Source organism: Xiphophorus hellerii, chromosome 20 (genome assembly GCF_003331165.1).
Source record: "Xiphophorus hellerii strain 12219 chromosome 20, Xiphophorus_hellerii-4.1, whole genome shotgun sequence".
In the NCBI taxonomy this organism is placed as follows: domain Eukaryota; kingdom Metazoa; phylum Chordata; class Actinopteri; order Cyprinodontiformes; family Poeciliidae; genus Xiphophorus; species Xiphophorus hellerii.
The window spans coordinates 24,995,175-25,019,739 of NC_045691.1; the positions used below are offsets into that span (position 1 = coordinate 24,995,175).

The 24,565-nt window shown below is 39.8% G+C and overlaps 2 protein-coding genes across 4 annotated transcripts in view; one reads left to right on the forward strand and one right to left on the reverse strand.

Moving 5' to 3' along the window:
* Positions 1-20,218, forward strand: part of rhobtb3 (Rho related BTB domain containing 3) — a 32,378-nt gene extending 12,160 nt beyond the window's left edge. For 2 of the 3 annotated variants that reach the window (XM_032549462.1, XM_032549463.1), the window contains 5 exons: positions 7,796-7,905; positions 10,766-10,871; positions 11,415-11,588; positions 16,707-16,873; positions 16,959-18,847. In XM_032549462.1, the coding sequence (XP_032405353.1) occupies positions 7,796-7,905; positions 10,766-10,871; positions 11,415-11,588; positions 16,707-16,873; positions 16,959-17,072 (671 nt within the window). In that variant the 3' untranslated portion in view covers positions 17,073-18,847. Of the gene's footprint in view, positions 1-7,795; positions 7,906-10,765; positions 10,872-11,414; positions 11,589-16,706; positions 16,874-16,958; positions 18,848-19,228 lie in introns of those variants that run through there. The other variant, XM_032549464.1, reaches the window with a different exon arrangement.
* glrx (glutaredoxin (thioltransferase)) lies at positions 18,980-24,370 on the reverse strand. Its single transcript, XM_032549467.1, has 3 exons — positions 24,086-24,370; positions 23,135-23,259; positions 18,980-19,368 (listed from the first exon to the last, which is right to left on the reverse strand). The coding sequence occupies exons 1-2, from the start codon at positions 24,290-24,292 to the stop codon at positions 23,146-23,148; spliced, it is 321 nt and encodes a 106-aa protein (XP_032405358.1). The 5' UTR covers positions 24,293-24,370; the 3' UTR covers positions 18,980-19,368; positions 23,135-23,145.
* Positions 24,371-24,565: the final 195 nt, after the last annotated feature.

A 24,565-nucleotide genomic window follows, 5' to 3' on the forward strand; every position in this document is an offset into this window, starting at 1 on the left:
AGCGGCTGTCTGCAGTGAAGACATGTTCATCGACAGCCTTCAGTATCTGCTGTCCGTGCATTATGTAGGTGTAGACATGGGCTGGATGGGAACCACGGCAGATGACAGAGGACAAGTGGTATCGCTCCGTTCCACATTCTCCAGGTACATCGATGTTTGGGTTGGGAATGACTTTGAGTTTCTTGTTACATCTGGCCGACTGTGGCAGAAAAAGGACCAGGATGTTATTGTCAGTGAGGCAGTGTTTGTGTTTTAACTTTGAGCTGCAGCCTGAGCAAATAGTTGTGACCCCCAACTCCACCCAACATCTAAAAAGAGCTGCTATGTTATCTATCGCTGTGGAAGGTGGAAGTACAACGTTACTCAACAGCACTAAGTAATCCATTTCACATGTTGTACAACTGCCTGCACTGTACAGCTCCCTATCCGTACTGCCACCAAAAGAGTCGAGCCAGACCAGCAAAGATTCCAATAAACAGGAAGTCTCAAAGTCTCTTCCCAAGACCAGACTTCTCTCCCTCAGCTCCATGAGGACTGGGGAGATCTCTTCTGGAGAAATGTGCTTTCCTGGATGGTGGACGGCTGAGTGGAGAAGAGCCGCACAGCAGGGGATGGATGACGCCTCTATAAACACCTTTTCCGGAGCGAGACATCTCCTGGTCATGCTCAGATTCAGGATGGATTGAAAAGAGGCATTCACCCAACTGTTCTGGAAAACGTTGGAGAACTTAAAGAAGTTCTCTGTGTCTTCCATGACAGTTTGTCCCTGCTGTGCGGCTGCTGTGCTCACCACATCCAAGATGTCTGAACCAGCTCGCTGCTCCGAAAGGTTAACGTCCCCGTCCGGGTTGGTTATCCCTTTCGGAACAGTGAAAAAACTGTCCCCAAAGACTTTGCTCTCGTCCTCAAAGAGAGCTACCCCAGCCGGGGCAGCCTCGTCTTTGGGAACAGTCACAAACACGCCACTGGTTGGGGTTTCAGAGATGTTTGTTAATTGAGCTTCCTTGTTCGGGGAACAGTTAAGCTTAATAACAACAGAAACTTCACAATTCAAGGATGTTGGAATGTTTTTGACAGTCCAATGGCTGTGACGTCTCTGTCAACTCCGTTTCCCTCTGAGACACGTTCCCCGTCCAGGGAACTCGGTAATTCAAGGACACCGGTGAATGTGCCTTTTAGCGACGACATCTCTGGCTTTGCCAGAATTGATGAAGCCAAAGCTTCAGCAAAACCTTTAGCTGTGAGGTCAGCCTTAGAAAAATCTTCCCCAGCCGGGTCAGTTTTTTCTACGACTGTAGAGGGTACCTGTACATCTCATGTACATCTCATGTACATCTCATGTGATGTACATGAGGTCATTTTTGACCTCATCAACGAGCTCACTGCAGTTCTGTGGCACGGTCTTGCTTCTGATCGTTGCTATGGAAACAATCAAATCACTTCTGCACGTCTCAAACTATAGACAAAATAATGACTGCTTGCGTTTTTTTTGTTTTGCTTTTTATTATTTTCCTAAAAACAAGTAATGCTTAGCCTGGCGGGGGAGCTAGTAAAGCTAGTAAAGCTAGTAAAGCTAGTAAAGCATCCACTGGGGGAAACCCTTCAGTGGTATCTCCTGTTTAACTATTCTTATTATGCTAGATTCTCTAGAAATGCCGGATAATTATTAAAAAAATAAATGTTGCTCTGTTACATTTACTGAATATGGGCTGAGTTGTATTGGAACAGCTCATGAACCGAGTTGGGATACAATCAGTTTATCTAAAACAAATAAGAGAACAACTGTAATCATTTGTACAATCACTCTCAATATTTAGAAATTCTTCATGATTTCATCTCCCTACAGGATTGTTCTGGGTTTTTTCTATTATTTATCTCAAAGTTATGCCTTCAACTTGGTTTTCAATAAACTCAGTGTGCTGAGTAATTAATAACGGGCCGATCTTTTCCCATCCATCAACTGCATTACGGCAACACTGTCAGGGTGACTGAGATTTTTTTCTCTAAACATTTTAACTTCTCATTTAATTTGAAATTAGTCTTTGAACTTTTGGAGCCATGCCATTATTAAAACAACAATGACACAGTCTTATAATAAATAATTTAAATAAAAACAACAACAATATAAAAAGCAGTGAGTTATTCAATTTAAAATTTTAATGAATACTGCCAGGTTGTTAAATTTGGAGCAACATGAACTGCAGCAGCAGAGCTGCGACACAGAAGAGCCTGCCATCCGTTCTGAATAAAAACCCTCTGATTGGCCAAGGACGAAAATTACCCAAACTGAAACCCTGGCAGGGGGATCATACAATATGTGCAGGAAGTGCCAGACAGAGAGTGGAAATCAGAAAAGATAAAAGGATCTCTACAACAGCAGCTATCGTGTTCTTCGTCCAAACAAATCCAAGCTCAGTGACTATAACCATGGCACAGCGTGGAGGTCACACATTTCCTGCTTCTCAATTCACTGTCATGTGTAAGATGTGCATGTTTTTCAACCCCGCTGTGGAGATGTAAACACGCTGGTCAGCTGGAGCTGAAACATGGCTGGGAGAGCTGGACTGATGTCCACAAGATGGGAACTCTGTTCCACAAGAGCCCTTAGTCACTTCCTAATAATTCAGACGTGACGATAAACGCTGCCTGGCAGTAGGAGGCCGTCGGTTGTCTATTGGGCGTCCTCCAATGGCCCATTACACTGAGGAGCAGAAATCCTTCAAACTAAAAGCACTTGATGGTAAGACACTATAGAGTAGTCATCTGGGAGTCGAAAGATCACGTTAGAAGTTTGATCTTCTTCCCTAGTTTGACAGCTGCGTCTTCTTTGTCTCACTTCAGTTTATCATGATAGAAATTATTTAAAAAACCGGGACACTGAGGAAAGCCTTTGAAGAAAGGTTCAAGAAAAATCCAAGATATAAAAATCGTGATCTGATTTTTGTGATGAAGCAGGTTTTGAATTATTACTGAGCCTTATGTCAGAGACAAGGATGTAAACAAGTGCGTGGAGCTGCATGCATTTGAAATTAAGGCACGAATACCCAAAATGTGTTCCTAAGCTTAGTTAAAGGCTTCCTCCATGTCGTGACATTATGCTTCAGCTGGAACGTGCCTGGCCTGTGCAGAGTCTTTGAGATTTCCCTCTGGAGCGCATAAGGAATGCTGCAGACTTACTCAACTGGTTTGAGCATGCAAAAATCAGTCGAGTAACGTAGTGAGACGGCGGTGATTATGATGGCGGCAACATATTTGAGTTCCGGGTGTTGCATGGAGTAGCCTGGATGTAGCAGTGTTGTTTTTGTTTGTTTGTTTTTTTTTATCAATGCTTGCATCTGCCTGGATTGGTCACTTGTGTGCTACGCAGTTTACTGTAAGTGCTTTACATTGCAGCTCCAATGCACATGGTGTACAACTCTGGCTTCAACAAAAATCAGCACTCTAAGCAAATAGATTCATTCTGACTACTTCAAAATAGAAAAAAAAAAACTCTGCGCCCAAAGAGATTTCTGTGTGCTGCATTCCCCATGCCCCATGGTAGCACGTTTTGCTCACACATGCCTCCATATTGCACATATAGACTGAAGTCTCAGAGGAGGAAAGATGAAGAGCTGTTTGTCATGCTGTCAAAGGAAAGTCATTGCAAAAACCAGGGATTTTGCATTTTGTGTCGATGACTTCTATTGGCACAGAGAATTGTACCAGGTTAGATATGACGAGGCACAGAGTGCAACGCTCTACCCAGAAAACACCACTCTCTGCAGAATACTATAATGCTTGATTAGTTGATGAAAATGCCGATGGTGTATCCTTGCTGACAGTAGCCGCTTCTCCACTGACCTTAAAATTGTGCAAATCGGAAATACACAAATACATTTGCTTAACTGAAACGTGCCAATTTCAAAGTAGCTCATTTCAATAAAAAGCTCTGGTGCTCGGATGAGGTGGTTTTTCTGCTGCTTCAGAGTTAGTGTATTTTGCAAAACTGCAATGGAAACACTTTTTTGGATCACACAAAAAAGACGAAGGTGGTAGGAGGATGAGGAAGCAGGATGTTTTATAATGACTTGTGTGATTTTGTTTAATGGAAACTTAAATTCCAACATGTGCGGAATTTTGACAAAGTTTTGCGCACATTTGTAATGGAAACGTAGCTAGTGAGGCTGAAACTGGTGGTGGATGTGCAGAAACCTCCCATAGCTGCTGGAAAGTGTTGCAGATTCGGAAGAAACGTCTCACTGCAGATGTCTTAACAGTGCATCACATTGTTATAGGAAGATCAGGAAAGCTGGGGGGAAAAGCCTGCAGCCCAAGTACTTGCTGCACAGTGAGGTCGTGCTTGTCTTCACTTTGAGGCTTGGAAAATTTGCAGCAATCCAGCATAGTTTAAACAGTCTAGGCTCTCCAAAATGAGTGACTACAGGGCAGTCTAACTCTGGTGTGAAGGGACCTTATCAAAATCTGGAGAGAAAACCTTACAACGGTGTCGTGCGCCACGCAAATATCCTTTTTGCACAGTGCAACAAGCTTTTTTGAAGGATCTGATTCATGGCACGCAATAATAAACATGTATGAAAGCAGCTCTGATGCTCTGACACATAAACCCAAGAGGAAGGTGCACACAACATCTGAGCTGGAGAAGGCTGAGCAGAGGGGGAGAGATTATAGAGTGAGCCCGATTCTCTGTGAGTGACTATATGAATAAGAATAAGCGAGACAGCAGCTGAAATTGGGAGCAGTGTGGGCTTTTGTGCACATCTATACAGTGCACAGCCCTGCATGTGTGTGTGTGTGTGTGTGATTTCATAAGAAAAAAGTGCAAAAGGGAAAGCAGCGTGCAGGGTGAAAAATGAAGGTGGCAGAATGTGAGGATGAAACGGGAGTCAGAGAGTTGGAGGAGGAGAGAGTAAGGCGCTACTTTTTCTTGGATTGTGTAAGAAGACGTGTTAGCAGCAAGCCGAGCAGCTCAGGATACCGTCAGGTGTATTGATGTTCGTTTTGGAGCGAGTAGGAAAAAAGGAAGAAAAAAAAAAGGGGGAGGGGGCTTGATGCTCTAAGTGGAATGTGAACGCTTTTCACAAAAGACAGAACATGTTGAGCCATGTGGAAAAACATCCCAGTTAACCTTCAACACCGACGGTCCGAACAAGCTGACATCGTATACAGCGCACGTAGCCATGCGTCATCTTGAGTCGGCTAATTAGATGTGAACGGGCGCCTTCTTAGCCTGCAGAAACATTTTGAGCTCAGTGGGACAAAAATGCTCTTTTGCAGCATGCGTTCGTGAAAGAAAAATAGAATAAATAGTTTGTTAGCAAATCAGCTTCATTAATTGTCCTGCTTCAGCCCATTTCACTACATCGCAAAAACAGTTTTCCAGCATCCCGTTTGAGCATCACACCCACAGTGGGAACTGCATGCTGTGAGGTTTTGCCACTTGACTGTGTGAGGACAGTCACAGAGGCCGTGACTTTGTGTGTGTGACGTTAACACTCTGAGACTCTGTCTCTTTTTGTAGTGAGCGGCTGAATTATTGAAATTGTCGTTTGGATGCAGTTGTGTGGATGTGCATTTTCTGTGCATCTGTATGTGTATGTCTCTGGACACAGTTAGATTTATGGGTCCAGTTAGGTCCTTGTTGAAACAGCCATGTTTACAGGAGAAAAAGTATTTCCCCCCTTATAGGTTTCTTGTATTATTGCTTTTTTACACCTAAATGTTTCAGGTCATCAAAAAATATATTTTAGACTATAATAGCATGATTTAATACAAAAATAAGTTTTCAAATAACAGTTTGTCCAAACTAATCTGCACCTATTTCAAAAATTTATTTCGCCCCTTTAGTAAGTCTTAAATAAATTGAGAGCAATCACAGTTTTTTTTTTGTTTTTTTTTTTGGGAAGCTGAGTTCACACCCAGATCTAAAGAGTCCATAAATTGTTTAATTAGAACTTATTTAACAAAATGAAAGAGAATAAACTTTAAAAGCAGCATGTCTTCCTAAAGAAATTCAAGTACCAAAACATGGTCAGAACGAGGAACAAAGATTGAAGTGACTTTGAGCGTTCTGACAAGGTCGTTGATGTCTGACGATTTCCTGAGGCATGTAGTTTAAATTCCTTCAGATCTTGTTATTTGAAAGTCACACAATGGGGGGAAAAAAGACGACAAGCTCAATATAAGAAAACTTGAAAGTTGTGGCATTATTGCTGTGTATCTCAAATATGATACTGGTTGAAACTGAGCCAAGACTCCTTTTCAATAAAATCTTCGTATCTCATTTTTCAACATTAAAAATAAATTACGCGTATGCACATTAAGTTGCACGGCACTTGAAATGTAATCTACCAAATTAGTGCATCTAAGCAATTTTTTGTGAGATGATGACTGTGATTCAGTGTATTTTGCAGCTACAGTTTTGATCTATTTACTGTCCAAAGTGTGGCAGCAGGAGTAATTTGCTTGTGCGACGTAGGAGATCAGATGAACAGGAGGTGATGTCGTCATAGGAGGAAAAAAGCAAAAACTTGATGAAACTTAAACTGTGATGCCATAGAAGAAATAAATAACTTATTTAGTTTTTGCTCAAAGTCCTCCAGCATGTTTGGAGTTGGACTGACATTTTTCTCCAAAGGTCAGTCTGTCAATAGATAATCATTTTAAAGCGTACCTTGGTTATTTTCTAAGGTATAAAATTGATGAATGCCAAAAATTATAGCAAATATCTGCTGAATAAAATAGCACAGAGTATTCAGAAGGAGTCAGTGATGAAAGAATCACCACAGGATGGCTGTGAAACATTCGGAGACGGCTTGATGACAACACAAATCATAAACATCCAGTTTATTATTTTTATGTTTTGGAGTCTTTATAGGAAAAATACGGAACCACAGATGTCAATTATGTTTTGTTTTTTTCATGGGATTAATGAATAAGACATTAATTTTGCTTTTGAGCATCATTCATGACAAACAAACTTCTACTGAATTAATTCTAATAATTTTCTTTTTGAACATTATTTGCACAGTTTAAAGAATTTGCCTCCCAGATTAACCCAGATTTTATTTGGACGCAAATTTTTTTCTATTCAGATTAGCTCTGCAACATTATTGCTAAATGTCATTGAACGCCCCGATGCGTCGTTCGGCCTTCTTGCATTCTTACCAGCAGCTCTCTCTGACAAAAAATTTTTATTTATTTTTTTTGTTGTTTCTGGACTCGTCCCTGTAACTAACGGCAACTCTGAGCTACATTGGGAGCTGAAGAAATGAGGGTGAAATGATTTCACCATCATCTAAAATATTTCTCCCGCCTTGCCGACATTAATTATTTACACATTTTAAGGGATGAGCTGCTGCAGGGATGAGCCAATCTGTTGCTGATTGGACAATGTTGTTACAGTTAAGATAATGATAGCATGAACAAGTTATCGCCCTGGAAGAAGAGAACTGGGTTAAAATCTTTTGAACGTTACCAAAAATAATTTTCATCTGTCTTGTTGTGGAATAATAACTAGTAACCTGATGAAAAAAACCAAATCCTATATTTTCTATTGTTGATATTCGTAGAGCTGGGGATGGGTTGGTCCCCCCTCCATTACCAACCAAGATTACATAAAAAGGTGCAGTTTATAAAAAGCTTTGACTGCAAGAGAAAGTAGAGAGTTCGGTGTTGAAAGCATGTGGGCAGTCAGAGCCCAGTGCCAAACAGAGATCTGTGTTTTTCTCAAAACCGCACCCTTATGGAACCAAAAGGTGTGACTGTAGATGTATATGTTTTTTTGTTTTGTTTTCAGGAGCGTGGGAGTGGGAGCATCTCCAGGAGGCCCTGGAGGAGAAGCTGAAGAATTCGCTAGCCGTGGCTCAACTTATGGAGCGCATACGATCTCTTCTCAGCAGAGACAGGGTCAGCTCTGCTAAACATCGCATTACAGCACACAGAAAAACACTCGTTAACCCTTGAACTCTTCCTGTGTTTTTTGTTTTAGGCAAAAAAATTCAATGTACTATATTGGTTTGGGGCATAAGGGGTTGTTTTACTCAAGTTGAAGGAAAATATGTGGGTTTAAAAATGTTTTAAGCGATTAAAAATGCAGTTGGTACGCTGTAGCTATCGCAGCTACGGCACAAGTGTTACAGAGTACCAGCTTTCGCACAGCAGGGTCTGGCCGTTCCTCTAAAAATACCTCAAGCTCAGTCGAATCAATTCTCCAGTTTTGCTATAGATTCTCAGTTGGATTGAAATCTTGACTTTGACTGGGTCACTCACCCAGCTATCCTGGGATCTAAACCACCTACCAAGAAAAAAAGGTATTTTTTTCTGCAAATGAAAAAAAAAGTTTACATGCAACATTTTAATGAAAAGAACAAAGTATTCAGATTTACAAACCCTTCCAGATCCATTTTTGCCTTATTTGGGTCTTATTTGTCTTTGTTTTTTTAAAAATATAAATATATATATATATTTTGTTTGGATAGAAAATATTTTTCTCCTATTTTCAGTAACCGCAGCAGAAAATGAATCATCTAAACACTTAATCTAATAATGACAGAAATGCGCCAAAGTTTGCTCTTGAGGAAAAGTTACTGAATGTTTTTTGTCCTATTTGGTTAATAAATAAACCGATACTTTTTTATAACTAACATTTTCTATTCTGCATAGCAGCACAACCTGGCTCAGGCACTGTGATAAAAAAAGAGGGAAAAGGACATAAATACATGATTTATAAATGTTTATTTGTTTAAAAATGTAGACTTTGCATAAAAATTTCACCCTAAACATTTTAAGAGTCTATTTGCATCCAGTATATAAACAGGAAAACCCCTGATTTAGCCCAGTCCGCTGCAGTTCTTGCTGCATCTTTAAGGTTGCTGTCTTTCTATAAATGTTGACCAGTTTTCCTGTCCCTGCTGAGTAAAAGCATGATGCTGCCTTTCTTTCAAAATCCTGACACTCTTCCAGAAAGCTCAAATTTGTGCATCTACTAACAACGTAACCCACCTGTGACTCATTCTGGCAAGAAGTATTTGCAAAGCAGTGTGTTCTGTATGAAAAAAAACGCTATCTAATGGGATGCATGAAATTCATAACAGAGGTTAAACAGCTGAATTAAATTTCCTTTGAATGCATAAAAAAATGTGTTTATAGTTGCAGATTAAAAGGGCCTTCATTAGCAAGATCATATCAGCAATAATGCGTCTGTGATTATCATATTTACATAATCAGTGCCTCTAATCACCTCCCAGATACTGTGGGGATTAGCGCAACATAAACACGAGATGTTTTCCAAGAAGCAGAACACAAGATCTGGAAGGGAGTCGCACTCGCATGGATGCTGTTTTCAGGCGGCCATGTGGTTTAGGTTGTCTATATTTAGAAAGCGCGAGGACACAATGCAGCAGACTTTTAACATTTTGTTGGGGAGTGAGAACGTGTGACGCGTGGAAGACCTGACCAGCCTTTCTTTCACACCGAATGCTTCTACCTGAGGCAGCGGCTGACGCAGAGTGGCAGAAGCGGTCATTTAACGTGGCGAGGCACCACGATGTCCGGCCGCGATTCAATTCCTTCCTCTGCGAACCTCCTCCTGGTCATCGGCACGCTCAGGAAATTGGTCAAATCCAGTTTTAAAACAAGCCTCTCTGTGGATTATCAAGTCAAAGGCCTGGTTTCTGTTTCCACGTCCCTCGAATAACGTGCTCAGCAGGGCAGCGTGAGAGCGAGAGGTCTTTGTGCTCCAGCAGACTGATAAAGGTCACGCAGTGGTAAAAGGATGCTTTATAACTCTCAGCTGTGAACACGCTAAGCACTATGCAAATGTTGACAAAAAGTTTTTTTTCTCTCTCTAGTATTCCATGTTTCATTTGCAGGGCACTAAACATGTTCCGTACTTTGTACAAATCTGAAAAGTGTGATGCGCATTTTCAGCCAGCCCTCACAAATCTCACATTTTGAAAAGAGAAGAAGAAATCTGTGTAAAGCTCCAGACAATGTTTGCCACAACCCATATAGGGTACACAGCGAACATATGGAAGAACGTGATCACAGGAGGAAAAAATGAACTGTTTTGATCTGTGGGGATGTTTTTCCTTGAGCAGGGACAAGAACGCTGGTTAGAAATGATTGCATGAAACTAAATATTGGACAACACTAGAAGAAAACTTGAGGAAGGGTACGAAGGACGGAACTAAAGCAGAGGATCACCTTCCAGTATGTGTCCAGTAGGACGTTTTTTTTATTTATTTATTTATTTTTTTATATTTAATCTTTTATTTGGAAAGGCAAAAAATATATAAATCTTGCCTTTAAGATAAAAAAACCCTGCTGCAGTTGTCACCGGTTTAATTCCTGGCCTCAGGCCATTTGCTGCCTGTCTTCCCTTTCTCTCTCTCTTTATCTCTCTGCCTTTCTTCCTGTCAAGCTACTAGAGCCATAAAGAAAACTTAAAAAAAAAAAAAAAAGCTTAAATGTTTTATTAATAGGTGGTCTGGACGACCGTCTGGTCTGCAATTTTCATTCGCTGTCGGCCACTTGCCGTCCCGTCGGTCTTGGCTCTGCAGTTTGAGTGTGTTTTATTGTAGCGCTGAGTAGAACTGGCAGGAGGGGCCATCTGTATTCTATGAGGGAGGCACAAAAGATGCTCAGCATGACAATTTTTCCTAGTAACAAGAAGCTGACACACAGCAGACGAATGCTAACTAAACTCCGTATGGCTTTCTGCTCCCTTTCTCTGTGTGTGGGTGTGTGTGTGTGTGTGTGTGTGTAGAGCTCCAGGGACACGCCGAGTGCACGGGCAGCTCAACTCGGACCCCAGACCCTCGTCAACCTCTTTAATTCCCCTCTTTATTCGGACGTCATTTTCATGGTTCAAGGTGGGCGCAGTTAAACACACTGACTGACAAATGCTGGCAGAGTCTCACACAGCAGGGCGAAGTGAATTATTAGCTCAGGTCCTCCATTAAGAGACACATTACGGTAAAGCAGTTGAAATGAAAGGCTCTTTCCCACTTCTGTCATGTTTCATCTCCACAAAAAGCTTCTCCTCTCTATTAAACAGAGAAATACAAGCAAAAGGGTCCAAAGCATCTCATGATCAATATTTATCTCATAAAGAATGCAGTGAGCTTCTTCATGCACCCCTGAGCCAAGTTAAAATTTTAGAGGTCAAAGTATATTTCATAAAAGTATATTTCTGTTGTATAAAACGGAAACTCGCCACTGGCTGTTAAGTGCAGTTAATGAAGTCAATTGGCCCATTACGACTTTAGACCCCTTTTGTGATCATTTATTCCCGTGTTGCTGCAGGCCAAACATGTTTATTATCAGCGCTAATCGTTTGTCCTCTCCAGTTCTTTACATGTCAGGGATTTTTGCCGAGTTAAACTGTAAACCCTGCCGATTAATGTGTAATTCAGGAAGCGTGTTGCCCGCCCATCGGGCGGTGCTGGTGGCCCGCTGTGACGTGATGGCGGCCATGTTCAGTGGAAAGTACGCCGAGGCCCGGAGCAGAGTGGTTCCCATCCACGGCGTCTCCTCGGACACCTTTCTGTCTTTTCTGGAGTACCTCTACACTGACTCCTGCTGTCCTGGTGAGGTCACTGCACACAGCCAACCCACAGGTGGAACTCGCATGCTGCTTTTGCTTGATATAAAGAAATAATGACAGCGTGGGAAATGTGTTTTGCAGAGCATCTAAGGTGGCATTTAGCTAACTTTTAGACTAGATAAGGGCTAGATGTCCCGAAATAGAAAATATCCTGAAACTACATACAGTAGAGCATCCTTCACAGACAAATCCTTTATTTTAGTTGCAAAATTTCACTGAGGAACAGTGTGATAAATCTATCTTTTAATTTTAGCGTATTTATTTAGGGATAAAAAAGATTAAGTTCAAAATGTCTTTTTAACATAATCAGAAGGGTTATTAGCAACCATAATGCTAAGACTTTGTGTAGCCAACCTTTACCAACAGGACAGCATTTATTCTCCTGAGACATTTCACAAACATACTGTTGAGCCCAGAGGGAGAAGGATCTCTCACCATTCATCTTTGTGCCATTTTTCTAGACTTTCCAGAGTTCGTGATTCTCTTTTCTGTTCTTTGCTCTTCAATTCACCCCGCGCGTTTTCTCAGGGTTTTAGGTATGGCTGAGACAATTAATCGTGATGAATTAATTATTGAATTAATTATTAGGTCAGAAAAAGGTCATTTGCTGAAAAAAAAACAAAAACATATTCAGTGGAGTAATTAAGCCAAACCTGTCCAAAATATACAGTATATATGCATTTTGCATTTAAAATAAAAGTACCTTTGTCTGTAAATGTGTTTTACCCGGAACTCCTTAAGTGGCGTAGTTTTAGTTTCACCCGGTTGAAATTTTCTAAAAGAATGTTATGTTGTTGCGTTTTAGGCAATAAAATGTTTATTTTCTTTCTCTATAAGAAGGATTTGAATAATTAATGCATTTCTAATATTGTAGAAAAAGGCTTAAGTGGTTAAATGAAAAATCTGTAGAATCTGCCAATTTTTTTTCTCAATTAATCGATTGAATCATTGATAGATTAACCGATAATAATGGTTAGCTGCAGCCCTTGTTTTAGGTTTGGGGACTTGTTTGTCACAGTTCCAGCTGTTAGCTTCATCGCTTCATCACTCTTTCTCTGATTGTAGACGCGTGGAGATCAGGATGATCATCTGTTTTCTTGACTGATTTCTTGTCAGCGTTTACTGACTGGTCAGGATAAACACATCTGCCTTTACTTCATTGAGATCTTCTCTTATCTTTCCCATTTTGAAGAATAACGTGCGTCTCTGTCACCTCATATTCATGCCTCATAAGAGATGGTTGTCGATGAGGGCTTTTACTAGACCAATTATTTAACGTGTCATTTTCTCTGAGTAAATGTTCTCAAATCAAAGGTTAGATTGCTCCCAATTTTCACCGTGGGATTAGGTCGCTGCAGCTTTTACACAGCCGTATGCAGCGCTGGGTCTAATGATGAGGAATCTCCCAGTGAGCAAGTTGTCAATAGACGCTTGATTAGTTCGTAGCAGAGATCGGCGTCTCTCCGCATGCTGTGGAAATGAGCCCCCGAAGAAATCGGCAAACAACAGAGGCGTGTATCAGCGTTTCCACCCGGCCCTCAGTCACAAACCTAAGCCTTAAGCAAAGACACAGTCGACTGGTCTTATCATCCATCTGTGAAAGCGCGACGTGTTGCCAGTGTTGGTCTCTAGAGACACTGGGAAAACAGCACTGAGCTTAAAATTCAATTAGATTTATGGGGAGGCTTGAAATCGGACCGTGGCATTGCTGCTTCAGCTGCCAAGTCACAGCTCCACACATGTTGTTTTCCACTGTCACATTTCACTTTGAGAGCATTTTAGCGGATAAATCACTTGTTGTGACAATGAGATGCTGTGATATTTATGCACCTGATTACAACCTATATGACAGAATTTACTTCTAAAAATATTTAAGCTTCCTTTGCCTTCATTTTAAACTCATCACTGATAAATACTACTTTTGACTCCTGATCCAGTTTCCACAGCGTCTCTTTGGAGCTGAGCTCTCCAAGCTTTTTTACATTTGGGCCAAAATTGTCAAGTTGAGAGCACTCTAGGGCCAATTTTAGGTTTTTTATTAGTCTTAGTGGCTTTTATTTGAGAGGAGTTAGAAAGGGAAGTATGTAATGAGAGAGGGGAAGACATGGGGCAAAGGTCATTTGGCCAGGAATCGAACCTGTGACGTCCGCGTCAAGGACTAAGGCCTTCATACCGGGGGTTGTGCCTGAACGCTGCACCACCACATTTTGTTTCTCTAAATTAAAACTGAACTGAAAGATTTACTTCTTAAGACATTTGTCGTTTTTATCTTTTCGATAATATTCTGAATAGACACTATTTTGATAAAGCAGTCTAATTCTTGTAAAAAAAAAAAAAAGGAACCTGTAAATCTCTGTTGATCCAACATAAAAACAGAGTCCTTCACAATTACTGTATTAAATGGCAGATAAACAATTTCAAAGCTTTTTTTTGGTTGGTTTATCGTCTTCACATACAAGCATCGGCCGATCATCAATCTCCCAAGATTAATGAAATCTGCACCAATAAATCAGCTGGCCGGTAAATCGGTGCACAGCTGCTACAGTCCCAGTTTCTCTTTACGTTCTGTAATAAAAGGGGATCCAACAGAGGCCTGCACCCTTTGCCATACAAAAAGAAATTTCTGCCCTCAGTTCAGCTAAATAAAACTCATTTAGAAACATAAAAGTTACACGAACTTTGAAAATAGAAGACGTCATATTTTACATAATTTTACAGTTTTAAGATAAAGAGAAACACAAAGCTTTAGTAAAAGGATGATGGATGTATTTTCTTCATAATATGGGATGCTGATGTTTATGGAAAATAATGTAAAACAACCAGATAGTTTACAACTTGACGACAAAAATCTATTGAAAGAAATTTCACTAGTACTTTTAGCGTCATCCTGTTGTGGAGACTCAAAGCAGTTATCCAGTGAAAACACAGAAAAAACCCACTAAAATGTTAATCACATCACATTATTAATAATAAAAGAGCCATTATGGAAGTTTAAAAGAGCCACTGAGCCGCAGGCTGCACTCCACTGGGACAGAAAAATGAAAATCATGTTTTCTAAACTTCCTGTCTTCCTGAAAGCTTGAGTTTGAAATCAATTTTTTTTTTAAAACAGAACAAATGTGCAAACTCCAGCTCAGTCCTTACTGTTATCTGCTGTGAGCCTTGCTCTCTCACAGCCTGAATAATCCACAGAAATATCTTGACATGCTTTTAAATAACTCCTCTGGCTCTTCTTTTAAACACTCCACTGATACTGCTAACAGCTGACAGCTGCTAACTTTGAGCGTTCTCCCAGCTTTAATCATTTCCACAATACAGATGTTATTCGCTCTGTCCTGGGAATGTTTATGGATTTTAAAAAATTATTGGATTTTTTTTTTCATTTCTCAGTGCAGCTCTAGTGGTAAGAGCTTGATAGAGGACCAAAGCTTTTAGAGTGACACCGCTTGGCACTAGTGTCTGGAAATGAACACATTTCTCTCCTTCAGTGATGTTATGAAAAGCAATATTGCAACTTTGAGGACTCCTATAATTATTGCTTGTCTGCAGGATATCGCAACACATTCATATTGTAGTGGCAATTAACAAAAAAAAAAAAAACGACATTTATTCCTTAATATCCGGCTTAAATACCCCCAGGACGAGCATTTCTGTTTTTGCAGAGCTACAGCTTTATATCCACTCATGACTTCAGGAACACTGAGAACAAGAAGCAGCTCCTGAAGCTGCAGCAGCCCTTAAATTACATAAGACCCCCGGCGCTCAAGGTCAGCACAAGGTAACTCCACGAGTATCAGTGACAAACAGAGCCCCTATCAAAGCAGCGGGGCTAGCACGGCGCTTCACCCAGATAATGCGGCCTGAACATATGAAAGGAGACGTTCCTAACGCCCGTTTGAGCAATTGTGCAGCCAGACATAACAAAGCCTTCTGTGTTTGCTGCTGCTGAGCTGATGGTGCAGCAGCACGTCTGAGGAGCGTGCAGGAGGAGGGAGAGACGGGCGGTGTGAGCACGATGAGGCAAACGGTGCCAAACACGGGGTTGGACATGAGTAACAGGAAATATCAGACTGCACCGGCATAGTTTGAGTAGGTATTTTAACATCATCCAGCCGAATTTATTTATTTTTTCTTAATTAAACTCAAGAATATAGTGTAACGACACAGGAACGTGGTCGTAGTCGTAGACGTCATAGCCGAAGCTTATGTGTTATGTAATTAAACTTTCGGATGTAATCATGTTTGGAGTCTTTGTTTAGGATTGTTAATGCGTGTCAGGGGTAAATATAACATTTAAAATGGTATTTTTCTATATTGCATCAGCTTTGAGATAAAATACAGCAACATAATGTGGTACTATAACCCACATTTTACTGTAATCACCCTTCCCCCATAAAAATATCTCCTAGAATAAGTTTTATGTCTAGCTTTATGTCTGTAAAACATAAAAATATCACCAGTTATAACGAAAGATGTTTGTTTTTTCGTTCATTTCAGAAATCTTTATCAAGCAGCTATTTTGGCAAGTAATCTTTAGCATAAGGAACCCCAATTTATATTTTGTTGATTGAGACGACCCATAAAAAATATGCATATGTATTGTTTATATGACATAAAATCTAAATATGAACGTATGTTTGGCTTTAGAAGACGTCAATGATAGCAGATAAAACTGACCTTCATTTGGTGTGGTAGTAAAAGTTGAATAAAGATCTGCATTAATACAATCATATGTTCTGATAGGCTCTGATACTACCAAACAAGGCAATACCTGTAATAAACTGTGTGGTATCGTTTGTATCCCGATGCGTTGGATTTCAGGTCATAACTCTCAGTTCAAGCAAAAATGAAGGTCTTACAATACTTTTTTCTTAATTTTTTTGTCAGTAAACCGAATGTGTAGTCAGATGTTTGTAAAGAAATGACCTGAATGAATCAGCTTAGAGGTGTTCACTCATTTGCCCTGCATTAAAATCAAGGCATGAGAGATTTGTGACTAAATGAGTCTTTTCTAACCCGCGTTGCCTTTTCCCCAGGTCATTTTTAACTAATTTTAAAGCATGTCAGACAGACCTATTGGTGTGTGTTTCTGTGTGTCCAGCCAGTGTGCTGCAAGCCATGGCGGTGCTGGTCTGCGCCGAGATGTACCAGGTGAAACGGCTCCAGCATCTGTGCGAGGTGTGCGTGTGTGCTTACCTACAGAGCATGCCCAGCAGAGAGCTGTCGTCGACGGGGATCAGCGTGGTTCGACTTCTGCGTAGAGCGAAGGTGGGCGCCGCTGAAGCCGCCGTGTGGCTTGAAAAGAGACAGACTTCAAAGTAAAACGCTCTGTTGATTTGCTTTGAATTGCCAGTGCCACAACGCAGAGCAGCTGTACATCTGGCTCCTCCACTTCATCGCCAACAACTACCTGATCTTTAGTCATAAGCCTGACTTCCTGGAGCTGTCAGGTCAGTGGGAAAGCTAATATTTTCATCCCGGCGTGTCGTCGTGTGAAATGCATGACGCATGATCTTTGATTCATTTCCTTCTTGATTTTTAATACAGCAGAATACATCCACGCTGCCACCACGTTGAGAGGGATTTTTGCTGAAATTCTCAAAAATCTGTGTGACACACTTCCTGTTTTAAGTGTTTAAGCTCACTGAGATATTAGCAGAACGACAATGTTCTGTTTCACTTTAGATAATTGATCAATTAATGTAATTTAGAAAAGAGTCAATAAAGTTAATAAATCACCCAAAGCCAAGTAGCCTAAAGATTTGCTCTCATGCGTTGTGGTTGCCTGTAGCAAAATTAAAATTAAAAGGTCATTTGAAAGGTCATTTACATTTCAATACAAACACAGTTAACCTCTGAAATGAGCCTGTCAGCCCTTAATAACAATATTGCAAATTGTTTTATAGTGAACATTTGTTTAGAAAAATTTTAATAATTAGGATTCAAATTATGTAAGATATCACAAAACCATTTATAGACCCACCAATTAATGATACCTGAATTGAACAGTTCTTTGGTATATTTTCAGAGATGAATATAGGAAAATTTTGATGCATTTTAATAAAACCTTTCTTTTAGTTAAAGGGCATCTATCTACATAATCAAATCTATTAATACCAAAATTAAAATATGACTCATTTTCAGAATTATTTGTTAATGTGAGTCATTTCTGGTATGAAGCTAATGCAGCCTCTGCTCTTCTAGGATGCCTTATCAGAAGTACAAAAGTGTGTTTGCATCTTCATTTAGTATAAATTTAAATTAGCTGAACTCGGACGACGAGGCTAAGGAGTCTCAAATCGAACTTCTACAGTCTTAAAACTCCAATCTTACAAATAATGTAGCTGCTCATGCAAATTACACTTTACAGAAAAGATATTTATCTTTCCCCCCCACTGTAAATAAAGGCGGAAGGTGGAGAGACATTATTAACCTTCCTGTGTGAAACAGGAACATGAAAAACTTTTCCTGCCAGCTGATTTGCATCAGTCGACGTTCAAGAGGACTTCTTTGTTGTGTTTCACTCACCTCAGTATAACACGTTCGTGTTTTGGACCCCTGTACTGTCATTTAACTGGGTTCCTACATAGTATTGAAAAGTATGGGAAATTAGCTTTTTATCATTTTGCAACTTTGCATAAAGATGTAAAAGAAAAAAGAAGATGGAGGATGGAAAAACGTTTCAGTTTCAAGAGAGTTTTGTGTTCATTTATCAGTACATTAACAAATATGGGAAAACTTGAGACATTTTAAATTATATCCAATTAATATTTTTGGATCCAAGTGCCATCCTTTCACACGTCAACCTTGGTTTCTTTTTGAGATTTATTGTTTTGGTAATTAAATTTTTGAAGGGGCCATTTTGCAGTTTTTAAGGCCTCTAACGTCCTACGATTACGGTTTTAATCTCTGACTCTGGTTTTGATGCCAAACAGCATGGAAACAAAATAAACATACAAAATAATACCTTTATTATTAAAGAATTGGTATTTAATATAGGATAATAATTTGGAGATTTGACAACTCTTAACTGTAATACAGCTTGAGATCAGGATAAGGCGACTTGGTTTGGATGCCAATAAGATAACATAGAAAACAAAACTGAATCCATTTGATTAATAATTTGGAAAATATACAGATAATAAAACCAACTAGATACTGTTTTCATTCTCAAAAAATCTTGAAGAAACATTAAGAAAAACAAATGACATTTTATGAATAACTGGGAAATGTGTAGGAACCTTAAATGAAACCAAACACAAATAAATGTCCACTGATAATTTGTCTAATTGGTGGAGTTTATAGCTCTTGTGCATTTACCAGGCGACGACAAAGCGGATAAATCCAGGCTAATTGCATTGAATAATACCAACATTGCAAAGCAGAAAGTGTTTTATTGTGTTCATCAATCACACAGGATTCAATATGCTACTGGACGGATACTTAAGGGCACACTCTGGCTGGGGACAAATTTTTAGATATTTCATGCTCTTTGGCTTCGACATATTACAGTTAATGTGTGTAGGAGCAATGTAAACATTTCCATATTGTTCTTCTTCATGGGCCTGCAGCTGTAAGCGATTCATGCTCTTCGTGTCGCCTTTTTTTCTTTCTTATTTCCAGAGGAGGAGCGAGAGCAGGTGGAGAGGCTCCGCTGGCCGTCCAGAGGATACCTGCAGGAGCTCAGCGAGTATCAGCAGCGGCGGCGCAAACTTCGCAAGTCCCGCTGCTTGGTCATGTGACCACATCTGGAGGCTCCCGCCCTGCAGGAAGGGAACAGGGGGTGGGACGGAGGAAAGGAATCAAGGGAGGGAATGACCCGAGCGAGGAGAGGATTGTTGACTGAAACAAAGGTTTGACTTTGTGGAACAACACTGGAAAGGACGAGTTGAGAGACGACGACAAAAATAAACTGATCGGTTGGGTCACGAGTCTCCACATTTTCCTCCCTCCTTGCCTACAGACTATTGCAACACGGGCAATACAAAACGACTGATCCTTAAAAACCCGATAGGATTTTAAAAACGACCGTCTGACCTCTGGTCGGAGGCTCTGTGATAGATTATATTTTCTACTGGCAGCACTGGCAATACAGCGAGCTTCAAAGACAAAACGACACTCATCGGAAAACAAACCAGCATCAATTATATGCAGATTGTTTGAAGCTTGTTCCTAATGTAACTTCAGGTTGAACAAAAAAAAAAAAAGAAGAAGAAAAGAAAATCAGGAAGTGGCAGATCTGTTTGGTACAACGTCCGGACGCGGGGCCGTCGGTGTTATTTATTCAGCGCCTTGCAAAAGTAGTCGAACCCCTTAAACTTTTTACACCTGGTCACATTAAAACCACAAACCTTCAGTGTGTTTTAATGGTATTTTATGCGATTGACCAACAAAACAAAAATGAAAGAAACTTTTTGTGGTGGAAAGTAGAAAGGAAACAATACAGATTTTTTTTTATCTAATAAATGTGGCAAGTCTTTGTATTCACGCCCTCGAGGTAATACTGTGTAACTTCAAGCCACGGCTTGTTCTTTCATATGGTGAAAGATCAACACTCAGAGCACTGTTTAAGCCAAAACTGTACAAAACATAAACACATTTTGCATTTAAGATAAAAAAAACCCCTTCTTTGTCTGTAAATATGTTCTACCCAGAACTAAAATGTTGCGGCTTTAGCTTCACACGATTCAAATTCTGTAAAATAAATAAATAAATAAAATAAAAATCTCCTATTAAGCACCTTTTGCACTCAAATATAAATGAGTTAATCCAAAATATATCAGCAGTTTAGTCCTACACTATATGAACTTTTCACATATTGTTGTTAGGAAGGCTGTTATTGTATTTTCAGCACCAAAATGTTTGTTTTCTTATTTAAATAAGTATTTTATTTGCATCAATTGATGTGTTCCTGTTATATTATAAAAGGGCCAAAGTGGTTGAGTAAAAATCTGCACAAGATGCCAATTTTTTAATCGATCATCAGAATAACTGATTACTAAAACAATCATAAGCTGCGATTGCAAAATGAGTTTCTTCTGCCAGTCTTCAATGACTCACAGTTGTCCTTCTTCTGAAGATTTTTTTATTTATGTGAATTAGAATAAAGGGGGGAACAAATGCAAATTCATGCCATCATTTTGTGTTGGTCCATCGCATAAAACCCGACAAAATTCAATGAAGGTTTGTGGTTGTGACGAGTCAAGACGTGGACAAATCCAGTGCGTTTCCGTGTCCTGATGGACTGATCGTCGTCACGGCGCGCGCGTGACTTAAAAGCGGAAACATCCGACAGCCCCGTCAGCTGCTCAGCGGAACGGGGAGCGAGAGAAGGAGAAATTACAAAACTGCTCCGGTTTCCGTCTGTAATATATCAGAAGCTCAGATTAGCTTTAGAGCAGGACCAATTTAATTGCAATTTCAAATTTTATTGCCTAATCACTAAAACATCTCGTCGGGGGGTGGGAGGAGTAAATTTCATCGTCTCGTTAGACGTAATATATTTTGATCACAGCTTGGTTTAAACGAGGGCATTTTTCACTTGCACTGACAATAATAATAATAAAAAAAGTCTGAATTTAAATCCTTTAAACAGATGGTGTGAAGGCTGTAAGATGAATTAAAAGTGTTTTATGCACCAAATGTAAACATTAATCGCTATATTTTTTACAGTATTATTCTAATCTGTTTAGCTTTAGTTTTTTACGATGTTTTTGGTGCATTGGAAACATATTGAATAGTCCTTACTGGGAGCATTTTGACCGACATAAAACGTATCAGATTTCTCAGAAGTGGAATTAAAAAGAATATGAATTAGTACAGGAAAAACCTTGCTGCCTCTGAGTTACAATACTTATTTTATCCTGTTTAATTTTTTTTCTATTGTTTCTTTTTAAGCAAGATTATTTTTAATCATAATGGGATTTATGGTTTATGGTGCTGCAATTATTTTCGTAAACTCTATAACCTGTGGGCGTTTCCTTAAACGTGACGTAGAGACAACGCGGCTGCGCTAATTTACAGTCGGACTTTTCGCTGCCATTTACAAGTGAAGTGTGTAAGTGAAACTCATCAGTGACCAGTTTTTACAGCTCTTTGTGTCTCCCATTGATTACTATCAATGTATAATAATTAATCTCGCCGTCTGTGGCATAGTCGGATCAACTAGCTGAGTAGATGTGCAGAAATGTAGCCGAGAGCCGCGTGTCGCCGTCGGTTCCGATGCCACTCGGCGCCCGTTTCACCTGAAGGCCGCCAAATTAGGCAGCCGACAAGAAGTCCTCCGATAAATCTGAATTCGTGAGCGAAAGCAGTAAATGGCAGGTGAAACTCTGGACTGTGAAACAAAAGCGGGACCCGGTGAGAACCCGGCTGGGCCTGAGCTGTACAGACCGTAGATTACACAGTGTCTGACTTTAAATAAAGACTTGTTTTAGAACGAACACGCTGCTGCTCTCTGCGTGGACGGTTAGCTTTTCATTTCCTCCAATTAATCCTGCTGATTCTTGGCCTCTTCTGAACAGTAATGGACAGTTTTACCTACATGGTGCTTATAGGGATTCCTAAAAAGACTGGAAAATTTATTTCCCAGATCTGGTTTGGTATGCAAGAAGAAAACAGTGTGAAATGCGAGATGTTCTACAGTTGAATGAAACTATGTCTTTGCCAGTGCTTCAAGAGTTCCTCCATCAAAAATACCTGCTGTTCGGCTTCTGGGAGAATCTTAAACCGCCCAGTTGATGCTTAGTGGCATTAAAGCTTCAGTTTACCTGGAGATAGTAGTTACTCAAACCACCGCTTCATGTTTTTTTGAGCAGTAAGATAACAGAGGAAGAATTTGTGAAATTCAAGGGGCCGAAATGGGCAATAAAGATGAATATCATCAGTGGAAACGAGAGAGCAAATGTCACCAAACTGCTGAAAAAAGAAAAGTGAAGTCGGCCCCCCAACCTTCTTCATTAGGTGTCAAACGTTTGTGCAGCAAAAATCTTTTGTTTGTGCTGCTTTGGTTTTGAAGATATTAATGAAAGTTTAAAGGTCAACCAGCCCCTGCCACTTTTACTAAATCAAAATGACCTTTAAACTTTCATTAACACCTTCAAAGCCAAAGCAGCACAAACAAAAATGTTTGCTGCACAAATGTAGTCGAGTTGATTGACACAAAATGTTATTTGATTTGAAGAAGGTGGGGGGGGTGAGGGTGCTGGTTGACCTTTCATGACCCCTGGAAACATTTCTTAAAATCTTTAAAATGATAGCGGCACAAACAAAAATATTTTGCTGCACAAAACGTTTGACACCAATTTTGTCTGATTTGAAGAAGGCAGGGGGGCCAACATTTAAAGAATGGGTGAAAACCCTGACATAATAGTAAAATAAATACATAAAGGCATTCACATTTTCAACAAAAAGTGCTTACAAAACATATTCGAGTTGGGAAAAGTGTTACATTTTGACAAGACAAAGGTCATAGGAACCATGTGAAGGCAGCAGGAAGATGCAAGGTGGAACAAAAACAGAGTTTGGTACCTGGAAGCAGATCACTGAAGGGCCCCGATAGACTCCAGCATTCCCTTCAGCTTGCCACTCTTGTCCAGCTCTTGCACGTCACTTCCTCCTCCCACACACTTCTCACCAATAAACACCCGTGGGACCTGCATTTTTTTTAGCCATGATGGGAAAAAATAAAGACTGGTGAACTGATGAGTAGTCTAACAATTACCCACACCCCTTAGTAAAGATCTGTAAAAAAAAAACCCAAAGTAATTATATAAAGTTATAATCTCTTAGAGGAGGCAAGGCACAGAAAAATACAACCAAGAAACAAGAATGGCTCCTGAACCATTTCTGAAAATGATTTGAAGCTTAAACAATTGTTTGAGCTGCGACTAGCTTTTATTTTAGGATGATTCAGAAGTTTTTTTACTCGGTAGTCCGTAGCTTTTGCTTTACCTGAGGTATAAATGAGTCCGAGTGTAACATGAATCCTCCTCAGAAAGGCAAAACCAAAAGGTGAAACATGTCACTGGGTGGAGTCCACTCATTAGGACTTTTACATTAGGGTAAATTTATAAAAACAGATTCACAGCTTTTAATAAAAAATAAGATTTTATTACAACTTTAAATAGAATAAAATAGTCTTTTCGGGCACCACGTTCAGTACTTCCCCTATTCTTGCAGATTTCTTTTTATTTTTTTTTTAGGAGAAAACGACTCAAAAATAATTTAAAATAGTGATAATAATAATTATTATTATATTAAAGTTTTTCCAACAAAAAAATAGCATCTAGTACATAACTTCTAAAAATAAACTTGGAATTTAAATAAAAAAAACACACAAAAAAAAAACAACGGTTCCGTTTCGTCATGATGATTCATGGACATAATATAAACAACAGTTAAAAGAGGTTACGTAGGGAAACGCATCTTATAAGGACTAAAATGCGTTATTTAAAAGGATGAAGACGGAAATGAGTTTACCGATCGGGCTCCGGTGGTTTCCAGGAAATAGTCCTGGAGGCTGTCCATGTCGCTGCGTCCACTGATATTAATACACTCCAAATGGCCAGGCTTGAACTGGTACTGGGAGAACACCTCCTGAGCCACGACGCAGTAGGGACACGACGGCTTCAGAAAGACCACCACTTTGTCCCCTTTAATCTGAGCCTTCACGAACTGCTGCGCCATCTTAATTCTCCTTGAAAACTTCTGGGTTTGTTCTGACGAGGCGTTCAATGTCGTCGCTGACAGGATGATTCTGTTTGAACGTTTAAATTATGGGTGACGTTGAAGGCATGAATCTATGGCAAGCCGTTTTAACATGAATTCGGTTTTGCCGCCCTTCCATTCCAGATGTCTCAACTTGTCTTATGACTAAACGTTTTAGCGATTTAAGATATCTCTAATTACATTCTGACTAGTCGAAATGACGTCAGATTTACCATTGAGTTGTATGGAGAC

Excerpts from the sequence above, each read along its gene's own strand:
- glrx (XM_032549467.1), bottom strand. The coding sequence starts at position 24,292 with ATGGCGCAGCAGTTCGTGAAGGCTCAGATTAAAGGGGACAAAGTGGTG. Across the intron at positions 23,260-24,085 it reads AAACCACCGGAGCCCGATCG|GTCCCACGGGTGTTTATTGG; the intron begins GTAAACTCATTT and ends AAAAAAATGCAG.